We start from the raw sequence: 17,618 nt of genomic DNA, 5'->3' as shown, positions 1-17,618 counted from the left end.
ATTGGGTCTGTTGGCTGACTCGTTGATGCTAGCTACCCATGTGATGCATTCCTGGTTCGCCAGTTCTTTAAAATTCTAACAGCCTTTTTGTCCCTACAACATTATTCTACGATGATGTTGCTGCTGCTGAACTTTAAAGGAAATTCTGCAACTTGTGTCAGGACTGCTTAAATCCCTGATACACATTCAGCAGAAGCTTAAATGTAGAAATATAGGTGACCATGGCCCTTGATTAGGTCTAAATCTTTCCCAAGATCCACGAGGGACATTGTCAGGGGGCAATGATGGCCTGCGTTTGATGCGTAAGGCTAGTGTGTTAATCAGATTTGGATTATCATCTTCAGAGCAAAAGCAGAGGGTATTAGGTTTCTGCAGATTCCCTAGATTTCTGGGTGCAAACAACAGTTGGCGCTGAAGGCTCTCCTAGAGCTCTCAAAGATACATGAACTCGACCCCTTCATTATGGTCAACAAAATCCTCACTCATCCTCAACCAGATTTACTGTATTAAAATGCAAGTTGTGAGATACCAATTCGCATAAGCTACTATGTAAATGACTTCCAGTGTTTCTGGGAGCTCCAATCGGGACCTTTTTTTGGGTTAAAATTTTCACCTGTTTTTTCAAGTGATACTCAACAGGATACATCAGAGACCAGCCGAACAGGTTCCCCTTGTGCTATCCCATGCCCAAACGGCAAGGAAGACCGAACAGGAAGCCTGAAATTGACCTCTCGACGGACTCTGGAGCCTTGTGGAACACCTTGGCACCTAAGATGTTGACCGGAGAGCTGCAGTCAGCCATAGCCCCAATCACATTAGACATGCTCTCAAGACGCCTTGGCCAAAGAATTCTATAAACAATTCAGCTTACACTTCGAGAAGCAGTGGAAGCTGATCGCCACCAAAACAATACGTAGTTCAATTTAGGAGGTGCTGGGACTGGTCTGGGCAGAGTTCGATGAAGCTGTTGGAATGGTTAAAAAACATGGCGAGACACTGAATGGTGTCGAGGAGGCACTTATGAGACACTAGGACCAGCTTGCGTCAATCATGGCCGAGATTGCAGTGGTGGCCGATGAAAATAAAAGGGAAAGGACAACGGCCTCGAAGATAAGTCACTGAGGCAGAAGGCCAGCTGTGGGATTGCCGGAGGGAATGGAGGGCCCAAACACCACCAGGTATTTATCACCGGATGATCTGGAAGATGGCGGGTGATAGTGGTGGGCGCTCAGGAAGAAGACGATAGAATGAATTAACTCGTACATTGATCATTCAGTTTCATAGCTTCCGAGATGAGGAAAATGTCCTGCAGTGGGCGAAGGAGCACCGCGATGTGAAATGGGAAGGAAGCATTGTATGAGTATCAAGATGTGGGTGCAGAACTAACAAAGAAGCGGGCGACCTTCAACTAGATGAAGGCAGTGCTGTACAAGAAGGGCGTTCATCTCGAAGTAGTGTACCCAGTCAGGCTGCAGGCCACACACACAAAACCAAGGATTCTTTCTTTGAGACACCTGAAGAGGTGGACTTTACCAACAAACATAGACTGGGGTTCAATTAAATGAGGTGCTGTGTGTGGGACTAGGGTCCAATTAAACTAGAGGTGCTGCGTGGGATATACCTTTTTTTTTGTTGTGAAAACTGGGCTGAAGGGGATGGTGAGTTTTACAGTATATGATTCTTCATAATCAGTCGTTTGAAGTTTATTTTCTCGAGATAAAGAGGTAGTGGAGGAATTTATATGATGTATGATTAATCTCTATCTTTTCTCTTCTGAGAAATAATTTATCTAATTTATCCTCAATGTGGTGAATAATCTTGTCTTTTTCATTGTCGTGTTGGGAGCGACCTTGTTAACAATGTATAAGCTGGTGAATGGGAGTGAGGTGGGATTGAGGAACTGCAGCCGTAAAACCAGTAAGAACTGGTTTAGCTTCCTTTGTATCTGGGTTGGGCGGGGGCTGAAGCAGTGGGCCTGGTTCCAGCTTGTAGATTTAAGAGGGTTGGGGTTAGCTGGCTGATGGTTGATCTAGAACATTCTTGATGTTTTTCTGGAGGTGGGACTGGCTGTCATCTTGGGGGAGGGGGGTCCTTTGATCGATACCTCTTAAAGCTTTATTTGCTTATCCCTGATGGTGGAAATGGCTGATTCCAGAAGAAGTGAGTGGTGTTGGGTGGGGGGGAAACAATTCGACTGGTCACCTGGAATGTAAAGGGCATTGGTGGTCCAGTGAAGAGAGTCTTTTCCCATCTAAAGAGCTTAAACGCTGCTGTGGTGTTGTTGCAGGTGACCCATTTGCAGGTGAGGATCAGACCAGACTCCGGAAGGGGTGGGTTGGGGACGTGCTACACTCGGGCTTCGATGGTAGAGCCCGAGGTGCAACTATTTTGATAAGCAAGTGTCTTTTTTGACCACCGGCGTTGTGGTGGCTGACTCCAATGTTTGGTATGTAATGCAGGGAGTGAGTGAGTCTTTGGTATGCACCCCGGTAGTCATGGTGATTATAGATGCCCCTAATTGAGACGATGTCGCATTCATGAAAGGTTTACTAACCTCCATCACTGATTTGTGCACACTTTCGGGGGGTGGAGAGACGGAGGAGAGAATGGACCGATCAAGCCTTGAATCTCTGGCTTTCTCGAGGATGGCAATTATGCCGTCTTTCGATTACTTTCTGACCATTAAGCCTGATGTGCTCCTCAATGGCCGCGGCTATGCAATTGCAGATCCCCTTCTCAACCAGTAGTGCTACATCTAATCTCCATGGCACCTGCTGGATGGGATCTGTCCCCAGCTCAAGGTCCTCAATGTGGAGCGTGATTAGAGATCACAATCTTAGAATGTTCTGCTTCATTCTTTGCTGCGGTGAACAAGTTAATGAATTCCTTTATATGGGCGGGTAGGGACATAGGATTTAGGAGCAGAGGTAGGCAGTTCAGCCCTTCGTGCCAGCTCCGCCATTTAATCAGATCATGGCTGATCTCAAATCCACCTCCCTATCTGTTCCCCATCCTGTCTCCCTCTTGAAACCATTTAATGATTCAGACTCCACCGCACTATGGGGTAACGAGTTCCACAAGTTCACCAGCCTCTGAGAAGTAGTGCCTCCTCATATCGGTTTTAAATGTACCTCCTCTCAACTTAGACCTGCGACCTCTTGTTGCCCCACAAGGGGGGACATTTGGTCTACATTTACTTTATATTTTATTTTAGTATTTTATATACCTCAATCAGATTCCCCCTCATCCTTATAAATTCCAGCGCATATAAGCCCAAACTGTTTAACCTCTCCTCATAAGTCAACCCCTTCATCCCTGGAATCAATCTCGTGAACCTCCTCTGAACTGCTTCCAATGCCACCACATCCTTCCTCAAATAAGGAGACCATAATTGGACACAATACTCCAGATGTGGTCTCAATAACACCCTATGAAATTGCACAATACTGCTCTACTTTTCTACTCCAGTCCTTTTTCAATAAACGCGAACATTCCATTTGTCTGTCTTATTACATTTTTACCTGCACACAGACTTTCTACGATTCATGAACAAAAGTACTCCGTTATCTCCGCCCAGATGCATTTTGAATCTGTTTTCCATTTGGATAACTTGCCTGAATTTGTTTGGCTAAAATGGATAACCTCACATGTACCACATTCAACTACATCTGCCACATTTTGGTCCAATCTCCTAGCCTATCCATATCAATCTGTAAAATCTGTATCCCTTCTTCACTGCCTCCTTTCTAACCTATTTTAGTATCCTCTGCAAATTTTGCTATGTTACACTCTGTCCCTGCTTGCAGCTCATTTATGTAGATTGTAAACCGTTGAGGTCCGAAGACTGAACCCTGTGGCATCCTATTAGCTACAGTTTGCGCCAGCCAGAGAACGGCTCATTTAACCCGACCCTCAGTTTTCTGTCAGTCAGCCAATCCTCCAATCAATTTAATGTTCTATTCCAACACCCTGCAATCTCAACTTTTGGAACACTTTTTTGCGGCACCTTGTCAAATGCCTTCTGGAATTAGGATGAGTAGGGTGCAGAGAATTCACAACATGTACCTCCAGAGGGGCAGACAGTTCGAGGGGTCTAGCACTACTCTTGTATTACTGAGCAGCCAACGCAGATAACGTGTTGGGGTGGTACAGAGAATCGTACACCATATGGAGCAGGATGGAGGCAAGGTTCGTGTAAAGGGTCGAGCCTCTGGGCTGTAGTAATGGCACCACTTCCACACTCCATCGAAATATACCTCCAACCGAGTGGTGATCTCCACTTTGAAGATATGTAGGCACCTCAGACAACATTACAAGCTAAGTGCCATGTCATTACTGTCTCCTCCAAATGGTTACCATTTGTTTGTTCCATGAGGTTTGGATTCAGCTTTTAAGGCATGGGAAGTGGCTAGTGTGCATAAGAGACCCTTTTATAGATGGACGGTTCTCCAGTTGGGAGGAGATTTCGGCCAAATTCCAACTAGCAGGGACACACCTATTCCGATATTTTCCACTGCGTGACTGAGTTCATGGGGTTTGCCCTGTCTTCCCCCTTTCCTGCTGGAGGAAATCCTACGGTTGGTACGAACTGGAGGGGGGAGGGTCTTGAATATCTATGAACGGACCATCTCATTGGCATCTCCGTCGCTTGATCAGTTGAAGGCAAAATGGAGGAGGAATTGGGACCCATCATAGATGAGGATGTGCGGAAACGGGGTCTCTGTAGGGTAAATTGTACATCGTCCTGTGCAAGGCTCAGACTTCTCCAAGTCGAGGTGTTTCATCGAGCTCATCTAAGCAAAAGTAAGATGAGCAGGTTCTTTGATGGAGTGGGGGGCAGGTGTGTGCGATGTTCTTGTGGTTCCGCCAATCTTGCTCTCATGTTCTGGTCTTGTCCAAAGTTGGTAAACTTTTAGGTTTCCTCCTTTAGCACTGTCAGCGGTCCTTAACATTGATCTGGAGCCTTGTCCAATGGTGGCCATTTTCGGGGTGTTGGACTCGCCGGGGCTGTGGATGGGGGTGAAGGTGGATATGCACGTCTTTGCTTCACTGATGGCCCGAAGGTGAGTTCTGCTGGAATGGAGCCGCCTGCTCCGCCTTGTGCCTCAGCCTGGTTGGGTGACCTTTTGAACTTTTTATACCTGGAAAAGGTCAAGTACATGATCAGGAGATCGATAGAGCGATTCTACCTGAGGTGACAGCCATTTATCTCACACTTAATTACCATCAGCTGTTTGGGCAAGGTGGTAGTGGTGTGGGGGGTGGGGCAGGGTTGATTGGTGGGGGTGGGGGGGGAATGGGGATATTTTGGATGTAGCTTTTGTTGTGTGTTTTTCTATATATCTGATTTCTTGTGTTATTAACACGACAATTGTACCATGTTTAACAATTTATATGCAAATTCTTGTGTCCTTGCAACATCCTGAAATGTTTTTAGACCAATGAGTTGTGTTTGAAGTGTGATCACTGTTTTTAAACACAACAACTAATTTGCATACAACGCAACTCAAATAAATGAGGTGTTCTTTGGTGTAACTGGTCGATTCCAGCTTTGAATTCTATTTCACTTTATTCTGGTATTTGTTTTTTATTTGCAAAACGCGGATGTGTAATTCTAACCTATAAACTAAAAATATTCCAGTTTGCAAATTTGCAATATTTTCCTCCTTTATTCTCCCTTTTAATATAGGTGAAATGATGAGAAGTGCTTCATCAGAGTTTGCAGAGGATCCTTGTTCTGCTATGAAACGTGGCAATATGGTTCGAGCCGCACGAGCATTGCTGTCTGCTGTTACTCGCCTTCTTATCTTGGCTGACATGGCAGATGTTTACAAACTGCTTGTACAACTGAAAGTAGTAAGTTCCGCACTGAACATGTTCCCATTTAACCGGTTCCCATTTAATTTGAACTTTTCTGATCAGTGTTCAATACGTTGTTGTTTGAAAAACAAATTATGCAGATAATTATTCACAAAGCAGGGAAATATTCATTATTCTTCTTATGTGACACTTAGGAACAGTAGGACAATATCGTTCTGGAAATGTCAGGGATATAGCAAGCTTCATTAAAGATTGCACTTTCAATGCATGATTGGGAAAAGTTACTGATTTTCAATAGGGTCATTGCAACAGAAGTGCTTCCTTTCGAGCTGGCTCAGTCCATGGAGACTTTTGTATTTTGTATAATACTCTTCAGGGACTGGGTGGTGCTTTGGGGTTAGATACAGACCTTTTATATTCTCTGACCTAGATTCAAATCCAGGCCAAAGTGTGTGGCTGTAATTTGAATCCCATATTCTACAAGAACAAAGCTTGAGCAAACAGATATTCTGTACTATGAATGGACTTTATTGCCTTATTTCACAGACCATCATTTTTTGCAATGAAATGAGCTAATTAGTTTTGGAAGAATTATTTTTTTGAAGGAAAACAACTTTGATAATAAATTACACCATACATTTGGTTGACTGAGCCTTTGTTGTACTGATTATGGTGAAATGGGTTTGACTGTAGGCTTCTTTTATAATTCAAAAATATTTTTTTCGAGTACCCAATTCATTTTTTCCAATTTAAGATGTGCTACCCTGCACATCTTTGCGTTGAGGGGGTAAGACCCACGCAAATATGAGGAGAATGTACAAACTCCACACAGATAGTGGGCCGGGATCGAACAAGGGTCCTCGGCACTGTGAGGCAGCAGTGCTAACCACTGCACCACCAGGCCGTCCCAGACTAGTGTTTTTTATGCCAGAAGTTTCAGAAGTGAGTTTATTGTTAAGGTTATGGTTGTCTATGTGGCTTTGTTAGTTTTATTGGGAAATTATTGACATTAGATGTAAGGAATTTGTATTTTCAATTCATGGATGTCATTGAATCCCCTTTTGTCAATCTAATATTATACTTCTTTCAAAAAATGCATTATGTTTCAATTTTACTTTAGTTGCATAGCTGGTAAACAATGGAGGGGAATGAGAAGGAAGCAACATGATGCGGTTTTGGATCACCCCTTACAATCATCAAAAACCTGAGATGCTTTCACGTGGATATAAATATTATAGCTTTAGTTGCAAGAACTTAGTTCCATGGCTCAGTTCCTTCTACCCTCCGTTCCTACTACCTGTTGAACTCAATGCCCTGTAATAAGGTGTGTGGGAGAGAATGCATTTTCTAAGACACACTGAGGAGGAAATTGCAGCATATCTCTGCAATCATGGCCCTCCGTGAACAAGGACCTTATGTCAAGCGATATTTCTGCTGTATCCATTTCCCTTTAACTTGCACACCACATAGTACAAGAGCACCCTGTTCATCCAACCATCCAGCTAAAAGCACCACAATTTGGGTGGTGCCGTTAGTAACTGACTCTCCTCACTGCTGGACGTGTGATTTTTTTTTTCTACTTAATTGGATTTTTAAAAAAGTGGCAATGAAAAGGCAGACCCTGGGTTGGTTGGTGGGCCTGTGTTGCCCGCCGCACATGTGCGTGGTGGAGGATTCGGGCCCGAAGGCTGTCGGCGTCCAGTGTCGGGAGCGGATGGTGCTCATGGGGCTCTCTGCAGTGGGGTGCAGGACTCACTCATGCCTGACACTGTGTTGCTCCTCATCCCCTCTGGGAGACTCCCGGAATCAGGCACAACTTAATTGAAGGTTCTTTTGTTTTTCAGCCTCTGTAGATAGTTCGCACAATGTCCGATTGCCCCCCCCTCCCCCGGCTCCCTCCCTTCCCACTATCCTCCTTTCCCCTCTCTCCCCACCATCCCCCCTCCTCCCTTCTGTTGATACAGAGGCGAGGGTATCTGGTTTCTCCAGCGCAAAGTTTAACATTTGCACTGTTTGTTTTTTAGTGCAACTGTGTTGCAAACTATTTTTAAATCAGAGTATCCACCCCCCTGTTTACGTTGGTAATGAGGGGAGGTAATTAGTGTTTACCATTTGGCCTTGTACATTATCTTTGGTCAATCCACCTAACCTGCACATTTTTGGGTTGTGGGGGTATGACAGTTGTGGGGGAGAACAGGCAAACTCCACATGGGCAGTGACGTGGGGCGGGGATCGAACTCTGTTGCTGTCGCGAGGCAGCAGGGCTAACCGTGCTGCCCTTCATGTGATTTTTAATCCATGTTAACTGTTCAATTCATTGAGCCATGTCAGACAAGTAGAGTGAGGCTAGGCATGAGAGATATTGTTATGCTGCATGAGGCCTGATTGACAGGAAGATTGATCTGCCATGTACAATAAACTTGAGTGTGATCACCAACTCCATTTGCCTAAATTGCTGGCCTATAAATTTTTGTACTCTTGTATTATGCATTTAATTTTTGTGAATGTACACACAATCCGTTTCACTTTTTTCTAGGTTGAAGAAACCCTTGTAAAAGTGAGGAATGCCAACAATGAGCAAGAGCTTGGAATACAATTTAAGGCACTGAAACCTGAAGTGGACAAACTGAACCTTATGGCAGCCAAAAGACAGCAGGTATTCAAAATGTACTTGTATAATCAGACATGGAAATGGGGAAGATCTTGTTCATATATGCAGTCCAGAAGAGAGCATGTTGCCAAACTGTACGCACGGTGTTTTGGTAACACTAAGAGGCGGCAATAGTTGGTTATAGATGAGATGCAATAATCTATGTTTTAGGAAAAATATGTTTAGAAGTCTCTTGGCTTAACTGGTAATTTAAAGCATGCACCTAGATGTGCTTTTCTTCATTAAAACGCTGTATGAATGCAGTTGTTCGTAAACCATCTAAAATCTTTTCAGGACATTTAACATAATCCATCCATGCTTCATTCACTTGGACAAACTGCATTTTTTAAAAAGCAACTCTTGGGTCGTTTTAAAATTGTTTTCTTTAGATGCTCAGTTTAATGAGAACTATTTAATAGGAGGCGGGTAACAAAGAAGGCTAATTCATCAAAGTGAAGAATTTTAGTGTAATGTTTTGGCTGGGATATACTGAAACAATATTTAATACTAGTTTTTGGATGTTATGCAGTTCAAACCAAGTTACAAGAATTTGAATGACTCCTGTGGAAAATTTTAAGGACTGTATCTAGAATAAAAATGCAACAAATGTATGATTTATCGCTGCTGAGATTTGTAGATAATTTAAAATCTTGGTGTAATGTGGTATGGTATTTCTTTTGAAGGAATTGAAGGATATTCACCATAGAGATCAAATGGCTGCAGCACGAGGAGTTCTACAAAAGAATATCCCCATGCTCTACACTGCATCACAAGCTTGTCTCCAGCACCCAGATGTGGCTGCTTACAAAGCCAACCGAGATTTGATCTATAAGCAATTGACGCAGGCCGTCACTGGCATTTCAAATGCAGCTCAGGCAACTACATCAGAGGATGTCGCCCTTAGTCAGCAAAGTAGTGCTGGTGAGCTGGCGGATGCTTTGAATCGCTTTGATGTGAGTATTTCCGATATAAACGTTGACATTTGAAGTAGATACTATTCTTCTTGTAGTGCTGCTAAACGTTTTGTATGACATGCACATGATTATATGAACTTGGTTACTTTATTCTTGATGGTCAATGAACACAGTGAAGCTCAAAACAAAACTCTTCACTTGACCAATTTCCGAAACCAGCTCAATAATCTGTTTTCAGTTCCATGAGCTTCAACAACTGTAACTAACTCTCTAGTGAGACCCTTTAACAGGTGCTTTCAGGAAGCCTATATGAATAACATCTATAGACTACTGTCCACTGTCTTAGTCACCTTTCAAAAAATTCATTGGGCATGCAAACCTTTCACAAATCCATGCTGACTTTCTGAACTGAAGATTTTCAAAATGTTAAGCCACTCCATCTGTAACCCTTAAAAAGTTCAAACTTTACGAACAAGAAGTTGCACTTAATTCAGAAAATTTGTTACGCAACTTGTTTACCACCATCATGCCCAGAGCAATCCAGGAAACTCGGAGGTTCAGCTAAGTTGAACCCTGTCAGAAGTAAAATCCCTTAACGTGGTTCAGGTCCTCAATGAAGTACTTAAATGATGAAATGTGTATGTAATTCAGTGCCTGCAATATAGAAATTATGTATTGCTTTGTAGATTTAATATAATTTTAATTCAACATTACCATTCTTTTAATATTCCATCCACTACTTTCCTGTTGCCTCTTATTTTGTTATTATGTAACCACATGATTGTTGTATGTTTGTATGTTTTTAACTTGATTAGTCTGTAAATTTTTAGATAATCTCAATCTTTATTAGTGTCACAAGTAGGCTTGCATTAACACTGCAATGAAGTTATTGTGAAAATCCCCTCGTCGCCACACTCCAGCGACTGTTCTGGTATGTTGAAGGAAAATTCGGAATGTCCAATTCACCTAACAAGCCCGTCTTTTGGAACTTGGAGGAAACTAGAGCACCCAATGGGAAGCCACACAGACACTGGGAGAACGTGCAGACTCCGCACACAGTGACCCAAGCCGGGAATCGAACCGTGTCTCTGGTGCTGTGAAGCAGCAGTGCTAACCACTGTGCGCCTGTGCCACCCGTTGCAAGTTATACTGAAATTCAGCCTTCTGGCTGTTCCTTAAATAGCATACAGTTATGTTCTAGACTCTAGTAATTCCCAGCAGCAGTTATTAGCCTTCATGGTCTATAATTACCTGGTTTCTCTCTCGACTTGCTTAAGTAGTGGAGAACTGGCACGTGTAATTTTCCAAACTGAAGGAATAGTTCCCAAGCAAGAGAATAATGGAAGATTGCAGTTGGAGGATCTGCAATGTTCTTGCCTATTTCTATTAAAATTCTATCAACCCTCTGAGGAGAACAACCTCAGCTTCTCTAATCCATCTGTAACTGAAGTCTCTCGTTCCTGCAGCTATTCTCGTAAATCTTTTCTGCACCTTTTCCAATGTTTTCACATCCTAAAGTATGATGTTTAGTTTAAAATATAGTACAGTAAAGATGCTGTGGCAGCCAGTTAAGGATGTGTTTAATAATTATAAGTAAATATTTATCCCAATGAAAAGGACTCTTTTAGTAAGGGTGCATCAATCCATTGCTAAATAAAGAAGTTAATATTTTCAAATTGAAGAGAACACTATACAATTTGGCTTAGATAGGTCAGAAGATTGGACAGATTTTAAGAACTAGCAAAGAACAAAGAATGCCTAAAATATAAAGTAGAGTAGGAGAGAAAGCTAACTCTATTAACTAAAAAAGAGATGGAGTTTCTACAAATATTTAAATAGGAAACGAGTAACTAAAGCAAAGTGTTGTCTGGAGAAAGTGTGTTGGGGAATTTATAATGGGAAAACAAAGAAATGGCAGATGTTGAATAAGTATTTTGTGTCTGTTTTCACAATGACTTTGAAACTTCCCAAAGATGCATGAAAATAGAGGTTAAAGAGGATGAAACTTAAAACCATCACTTACCACAATTAGATAAAAAGGTTGGCAAGTCTCTGGGACCAGATGGCCTACATCGTAGGATCTGAAGCTGGCACAGAAGTGGTAGAGGCGTTGGTTATAATTTTCTAAGGGTCCCAGCAGATTGGAAAATACAAATGGATAACATATTTTTCAAGAAAGGAGATAAGAAACAGTAAACTATAGGCCAGTTAGTCTTGTATTTATTATTATTAAGGAGGTAATAGTCGGATACATTGAAAATTATAATGTGATCAGTCAAAGTCAGCATGGTTCTGTGAACGGGAAATAGTGTTTTGAGTTTTTTGAGGAAGAAACAAGCAAAGTAGATATCGAGGTATTTATAGATGTGGTATACATTGATTTTCAGACGTGCTATCATTGGAATTTGGAGGAATGACGGGTGATCTTTTTGAAACACATACGACCCTGGCAGGGCAGATGTGGAAACAATATTTTCCCTTGTGGGAGAGCATAGAATTAGAGGACATGGGAAAAACATGAAATTGTCTAGTTTGGCAGGAGGAATAGAAAAACAGTGTACTATTTAAATGGAGACTGATTGTAGAACTTGGAGGTACAGAGGGATCTGCTGCATGAAACCTAATAAGTAATTATACAGGTACAGGAAGTGATCAGGAAGGCGAATGGAATGTTGGTGTTTATTGCAAGGGGAATGGAATATACAAGTGGGAAATTTTCACTGCAGTTACACAGCATCTTGCTGAGATGACGTGTAGCACTGTGCGGTTTTGGTCTCCTTATTTAAAAATTATATAATTGCATCTGAAGCAAATCAGAGAAGATTCAGCTCATTGCTGGGACGAAGGGCTTACTTTATCAAGAAAGCGTGAATAGGCTGGGCCTATACCCATTGGAGTTTAGAAAGATGAGAGAGGTGATTCTATTGAAATATAAACTCCTGAGGGTACTCCTAGGGCGAAACTGAAAGCAGGAGATAATGTTGTAAGAATTGTCTTCCTTTTAAGCTGGAGATGAAAATGTGTTTTCTCTCCAGACTTATTAGAGTCTGGAATTCCTTTCCTCGTAAGCCGTGGAGGCTGGATCATTGAATTTATTTAATGCTGGGTTTAGCCTAGCTTCTCGCTTTTAAAAAAAATATAAATTTAGAGTACCCAATTGATTTTTTTCCAATAAAGGGGCAATTTGGCGTGGCCAATCCACCTACCCTGCACATCTTTGGGTTGTGGGGGCGAAACCCATGCAAACACGGGGAGAATGTGCAAACTCCACACTGACAGTTACCCAGAGCCAGGATCGAACTTGGGACCTCAGCGCCGTGAGGCGGAAGTACTATCCACTGTGTCACTGTGCTGCCCAGCGTCTTGCTTTTGTTTCCTATATATTTATTTATGAAGCTAGTGATCCTATATGCCTTTTTCACCGCCTTCTCGACTATTTTCAACACTGGAAAGTCGATTTGGTGTTGATGCCTTTCCTACATACCCGGGGTTCATTTAAATGAATCTAAGGTACATTCTGACCACTCCCTGGGTAAAGACGTTTATCCTGAATTCCCTATCAAAATTATTAGAGACTATCTTGTGTTTATGCCCCCTAGTTCAGGTCTCGCCCACAAATGAAGCCATCTATTCTCCCCCCTCAAGCCGTGGACCTCTATCAGATCACTCCTTCGCCTTCTCCAAGAGAAAAGAATCCCAGGTTTTCCTGATGAATGTATTTTTTCAGTTTGGTATCTCCTTTATGAATCTTTCTTACAATTTCTACAGGACCTATATTATTTGAATAATATGGACACTAAAACTCCAAGTATGGAATAACCAAAATTCTATACAAGTTTAACATTGCTGCTCTGTTTTTCAATTCTGGATATTTGTTTGTATTTCTTGTGGCCTTACTAAACTGCATCACCACTTCTTATTTTTGTATCCATTTCCCCAGATTGATTTATTGTTTTACTGCATCAAGACATTTATTTTCCCAGGAGTAGTGGCCTTATTCTTCTTCCCGTACTTATCTATATTGTAATTTGCAAATTAAAATTATATTGTAATTTGCAAATTATATGTCCCTTCTGCAAGTTTACTGATGCTTTCCTACATTTTGGCACAATCATCCCATATTAAACTCCACTCCAATTTTGGTATCATCCATATATTTTGAAATACTTACGTCGAGATCGTTTGTGAATGGTGAACAGCAATTATGGTGGAACATTGCTGCCCATCATTTGCAAAAATACTTTTCTCTCAATCAGTCCAAGAGCTACACTGATAGACCTGAGCCTAAATAATCTGTGAGAACACTTACTTTGGGAAATAGCGTATGGTATAGCAAGAACTAGGGGGCTGGTTAGCACTAGATGGCTAGTGTGTTATTGTAAGGATCCTTCCTGCTTATTCGCTTATTTCCCCTTTTAAGTTAGCCGTAACATTTTTTTCATCCACGAGTGATTAATGGACATCTCACTTTAAGGCAAGCAGCCTGGACCTTTAATTCGAACAGAATTTAAACTGGTTTAAACTGCAGACAAGAGCTAAATGGGTCTCGGTCTGATTGATTGGCTGGTGGCCAGTGGATTAGCCCAAAAGTTTGTGCTCTCCCCAGTAACCGCTAATGATTGGATCCATGGGATGTTTTCGGAGTCCTGAGGTTTAATTTTGATTTCAGTTTGACTCCTGGCAGCCCCAAGGAAGGTCTGCTATCCTCCCCTCCAGAAAGGCTGTGTTTCTGATCTGGAAGTGAACACCTGGATGAATCTATGTACAACAGAATCATTACAGGCTGTGCAAACAAAGTCCAGAACCGACCAACACACACTCCATAAAGTTGAGGCCTGAATGTGAATTTTGAACTGAAAGCAAAGTTCGAAAGGCAATCTGGTGTCTCTCCAGGAAGTCTGTTGCCTGTGAGTACTGCATTTTACAAACTACATCAACCATGAATGAACAAATCTACAAAGAAGATCATTACAGGTTGTAACCAGATACAGGAAGCTTTCTGTGAAGAAAGTATGCCAAAAAAAACCATCTGATGCAAAGACGCTTATCTTTTGACGTTCATCCTTATTTGTTTTACCCTTTCCACCCTTCTGTGTTTGTCTGTCTTATGTGGGTAGAGGATGGAAGCAGTTAAAGTGGGTATTAGCTTGTCGTTACTGCATATTTCGTAATCCTTGTTATAAATAAACAGTAATAGTGTTTACATTTCCACACCTGATGACTAACTATTGGGCAGCCAAAAGCCAAAGCCTTCGGGTATTTTTATAAGAATTATTAGTTAATTCACTTGTGTTATGATTCTGGGGCACATGGGGCTGGAATTGACCATGCACTAGCCCAGGGTGTGGTAACATTATTCAGAACTAACCTGTTCAAGGTGAGGCAGATTTGGGACCTGCCCCTTCGCCTTTCCTCTGAGAGTGGAAGGCAGTGGCAAAAGAAAAGCTACCAAGAAAACAGCTCAGGATGAAGCATCAGATAGTGAGTCAAGGACCTGTCTTCTGGCAGATCGCACATGATATAACAGCAAGAGCTAAGAAGTTCAGTTATTGAATGTTGTGCAAGGACTCTGGGAAGCAGGAGAAAAGGGAAAATCCAAGCAACTGCAGAAGCTGAACTATGCATGTTTCCAATACGTTGAAAGTAACGTTTTTTTTCCTGAAACCCATCACCTCATCTCTGGATATTAAAGAGCAGCCTCAAAATGTACCAACTTAACCATACATATTGCCATCTCCTATTAATAACCATTTTATTTCCATCTGTGAAGCACTTTGAAGATATGTTTTTCATGTTGCAGGCACATCAGATGTTTAAGTTTTTGCCTCACTCCTGTTTTCTCCTCCTCAAAAGCTTAGATGCATATTTTGTTGTATTGATTACTGAGATGTTAGCATTAAATTTTACATGCCAAGAGTTATAAATACCCTACTAGCCGATAGTAAAATATGTAAACAAACTTAGCATCTTGTGTGCATAACCTATTGTTCCTGTCTGATCTCCACTCACTATCAGAATCATCCTTTAAATAGTCAAAATAATCAACTTTATATAATGAGCACATTTCCAAAGCTGCAAAGATATTTAGAAGTGTTTTAATACTTGTTTTCTTCCTTAATGAGAATTGTTCAGGGAGTTTTGCACACTTCCAATATGTTCTTTCATTCACATAGTACACTACGATTTTGCTCTGCAATTTTTTCATGACATGTATCATTTGGAAAAAAAAGGTAAATGTAAATGCAAATCTAAAGGTCAATGATGCACTAAAACATGAGACTTGAGATGACCTAATGACGAACCTCGAACACTGATACAATAATATGTTCCCAATAGTACTTTAAAGTTTTATCTTTGCAACTTTGGAAATTTGCCCATTGATGCATAAATTTGATGATTGTGATTATTTAAAGGATAATTTTGACAGCGAGTTGAGGTCAGACAAGGGCACAAGATTAACTTGATGGGGCTTGAATGTTTTATTATCATGAATTTATAACTGTTGGCATGTGAAATATAATGCTAACATCTCGGTGATCAATATAACAAAAGATGTATTAAATATCTGAGCTTCTGTGGAGGAGGAAACCGAAGCGAGACAGATACTTGCACGTCTGTTGTGCCTTTAAAATGGAAAATATATTTCACACATGGGAATAAAATAGGAAATAGAAAAGTGGGTTAAGTGGGTAAATTTTGAGGATGCTTTTTAATATCCAAGAGAGATGAAGTGATTGGTTTTAGGAAAACAATTCAATATTATGGTTAAGGCAGTTGAGACCCTTACCACTGATGAAGAGAAAGCACAAAGCTGGATATGCAGGAGCTTAGGCTAGCCATCACATTAGCGACAAAGTTGGGTAAATCAATTGAGGGATTTTAGGATAACAATGCGATTTTTAAATGACTGTATTGGGCATTATGAAGCAACTACTGACATGCTGGATGGATCAGACTTGGCCTGCAACAGGATATGACTAGAGGACTATTGGATGGTCTGGAAGCTATTATTTAAGGTGGAGTTTAAGAAATAGATTTTGGAGGCGATATGGATCGGTGTTGCAGAGTTGAAAGTGGGATTTGAGGTTTCTATCAATGGGCCAAGCCACGGGTTGCACACATTCGATTACAGCCTAACTGAGCATTTGGTGATGAATTAGGTGTATATGCAAGATTTTTAGAATTGAATAATGACATTTTCAGTTATCCCATCGTTTGATTTAAAGATGTTTTTGCATTTCCACAACCTGGTGTTAAACTGATGGTCTTGACTATGCAGTGGGATTTGGTAGGGAGATCGAGCAGAATGTCATCGATCTATACACGGAAATTGATCTCTTTCTTAAATCATCTTTTAGGTGAAGCAGGTAAATAAGGAAGTGGAGAATAATGAAAGATGGAACTTTGCATTCCACCAGAGATGAGTGGGAAAATGAACCATTGTTGGAGCTACTCCAGCCAAATGGGACAATTATAAGTGAGACCATGCAAGAACAAAGTTATCTAAGCTCTTTTTGAGGGAGCCGAGCAGAGGGAGTTAATTGTTCATGATGCATAACTTAAGGAGACATTTTTAGGAAGATAGAAGTGTTATGGTAAGGAGTTGACCTCCTGTAGCGTGTGGGTGGGGGGGGGGGAGGGATTGTTGGCTGTGAGATTCAGTGCCGAACGTATGGTAAAAATGCACAAGGTAATGCATTTTGGGGTTGTTTCCCCTGAATATAATAAATGCTGTAACGCTGTCAATATAATTTAAGTTTCTAATTTTGTAGGCACTTGGTTTGGTGAGATCCCTGAACTGGTAAGCATTTAACTGGTGGAAACTGATTTTAAACTCGCAAGGTGAATGCGGAAGAGCCTCTGAATCTTTGGTTACTTGATAGACTAGAACAGCACAGAACAGGCCCTTCGGCCCTCGATGTTGTGCCTAAAGTGTCCGACTCCACAGTTCTATAAAATATGTTTTGCATCAGAACATCAGATTATATCTCTTCATTCAAATACACCAAAATATTTCTGTATGTTCCTTCAGGGCAGCAATGGAGATGGTGCTGGATTATTTCACTGTATTAAGATAATAGAGTCCTTGAGTCATCTGACCTAAAGATGTATGTCTATTTTAAAATACACAAAGCCTTGTGCTGGATTGTATTCAGAATTGGGGTTAATTATTTAAATTAAGTGCAAGTATTTCATACGATATGATTACATCAATTGTATCACCAGTATGAAAC

General features: G+C 41.2%; 1 protein-coding gene across 2 annotated transcripts in view; it reads left to right on the top strand.

Annotated features, from left to right (window-relative positions):
- Positions 1-17,618, top strand: part of ctnna1 (catenin (cadherin-associated protein), alpha 1) — a 188,959-nt gene that overhangs the window by 42,686 nt on the left and 128,655 nt on the right. For both annotated transcript variants that reach the window (XM_038795451.1, XM_038795452.1), the window contains exons 4-6: positions 5,690-5,856; positions 8,357-8,476; positions 9,154-9,423. In XM_038795451.1, the coding sequence (XP_038651379.1) occupies positions 5,690-5,856; positions 8,357-8,476; positions 9,154-9,423 (557 nt within the window). The remainder of the gene's footprint in view (positions 1-5,689; positions 5,857-8,356; positions 8,477-9,153; positions 9,424-17,618) is intronic.

This window comes from Scyliorhinus canicula, chromosome 4, assembly GCF_902713615.1.
Source record: "Scyliorhinus canicula chromosome 4, sScyCan1.1, whole genome shotgun sequence".
Taxonomy (NCBI): domain Eukaryota; kingdom Metazoa; phylum Chordata; class Chondrichthyes; order Carcharhiniformes; family Scyliorhinidae; genus Scyliorhinus; species Scyliorhinus canicula.
This window is presented reverse-complemented; position numbering and strand designations above follow the sequence as displayed.